This window comes from Aplysia californica, unplaced genomic scaffold (assembly GCF_000002075.1).
Source record: "Aplysia californica isolate F4 #8 unplaced genomic scaffold, AplCal3.0 scaffold00274, whole genome shotgun sequence".
NCBI classification, from domain to species: Eukaryota; Metazoa; Mollusca; class Gastropoda; order Aplysiida; family Aplysiidae; genus Aplysia; species Aplysia californica.
The window spans coordinates 266,905-268,168 of record NW_004797544.1 but is presented as its reverse complement, the minus strand read 5'-3'; the positions used below and the strand labels follow the sequence as shown (position 1 = coordinate 268,168).

The window sequence follows — 1,264 nt, the reverse complement described above, 5'->3', positions numbered from 1 at the left end:
GGATGGATGGATGGATGGATGGATGGATGGATGGATGGATGGATGGATGGATGGAAGGATGGATGGATGGATGGATGGATGGATGGATGGAAGGATGGATGGATGGATGGATTGAATTGTTGATTAGTACTCAATAGTAACACAAACATAATACTTAACGATCTGGTTAACGAGAAGGTGGGATAGTAATGATTAATCTTTTTTCAATGACCCCTTCCAATTCATTTTTCCACCACTTCCTCACCTAACCCTTTTAGCAAAAGAAAAAGAAAGATGGTAGCTTATGGACAAACATTTTCGTTTAGAGGACACAGAAGACTTTTACTGTGGTAAACCTGCCAAGGGTATCCGCATCCGCATCGTAGACAGTGAAGGAAATGATCTCAAGACTGGCGAGACTGGCACCGTGTGGGTGAAAGGAGGTGAGTAAGTTTAGGTGATCTTCTTCTCGATCAGATCATACTATCTGAAGTCCGGTATCTATCGTATTATTACTGGGCTGTTATGCTTAATTCATCTGTCGGCCGTACAGCTTTTCTTGTGGTGTCAATGGGGTTGGCCACGTTTCCTGTCTCAGGGTCCTATGTGTAGTTTAGGTGACTATTTTTGGATATCATTATTGGACGAGGACAAGAGTATCAGGGACGGCCACAATGTGAGAGGGTGCCTGATAATAGTCCGGAAGTATTTTTTTTCTACTGTGTTTTTCATAAAGAACTAACTATCCCTTGGCATGATGTATGAATATATTTTTACCGGAGAAAATTGAATGTACTTTCTGCTCTGTGCAGTAAAATTAAAACCCTGTTTGACATGCAAACCACATTTTTGAACAAGAACAATCTCTGGAAATTAGTGGACGCAGACGTAGGAAGCTTGTATATCTGAAATGCACGCAAAATGTAACATACCATACAGGTACTTGCTGAAACGTCTGCCTTTTTTTCTTTCTAGCGGTAAAGTTGTTCTGAACACAAAACATGAATTAATTTAGGAAAGCAATTTATAATCCCTGCTGGTCACTCAACCTTTTACTTCAACAGGGCCCTACAACATTGTGCAAGGTTATTTCAATAAACTGGAGGATCCTGACCCCAAAACTCTGAAGGTAAAACAAAATTGCATGAAGATTAGTAGTAGTAGTAGTAGTAGTGGTAGTAGTATCAGAGAAGCGGTAGCAGTAGAAGCAGTAGTAGTAGTAGTAGCAACAGCAGCAGCAGCAGCAGCAGCAGCAGCAGCAGTAACAGCAGCAGCAGCAGCAGTC

At 41.4% G+C, this 1,264-nt stretch overlaps 1 protein-coding gene across 1 annotated transcript in view; it reads left to right on the top strand.

The window, feature by feature from the left end:
* The window catches only part of LOC101854956 (4-coumarate--CoA ligase 4), a gene marked incomplete in the record, with an annotated part of 32,130 nt that overhangs the window by 20,307 nt on the left and 10,559 nt on the right, over positions 1-1,264 (top strand). Inside the window, 2 exon segments of the mRNA XM_013084133.2 lie at positions 306-422; positions 1,044-1,108. Coding sequence (XP_012939587.1) covers positions 306-422; positions 1,044-1,108 — 182 coding nt within the window.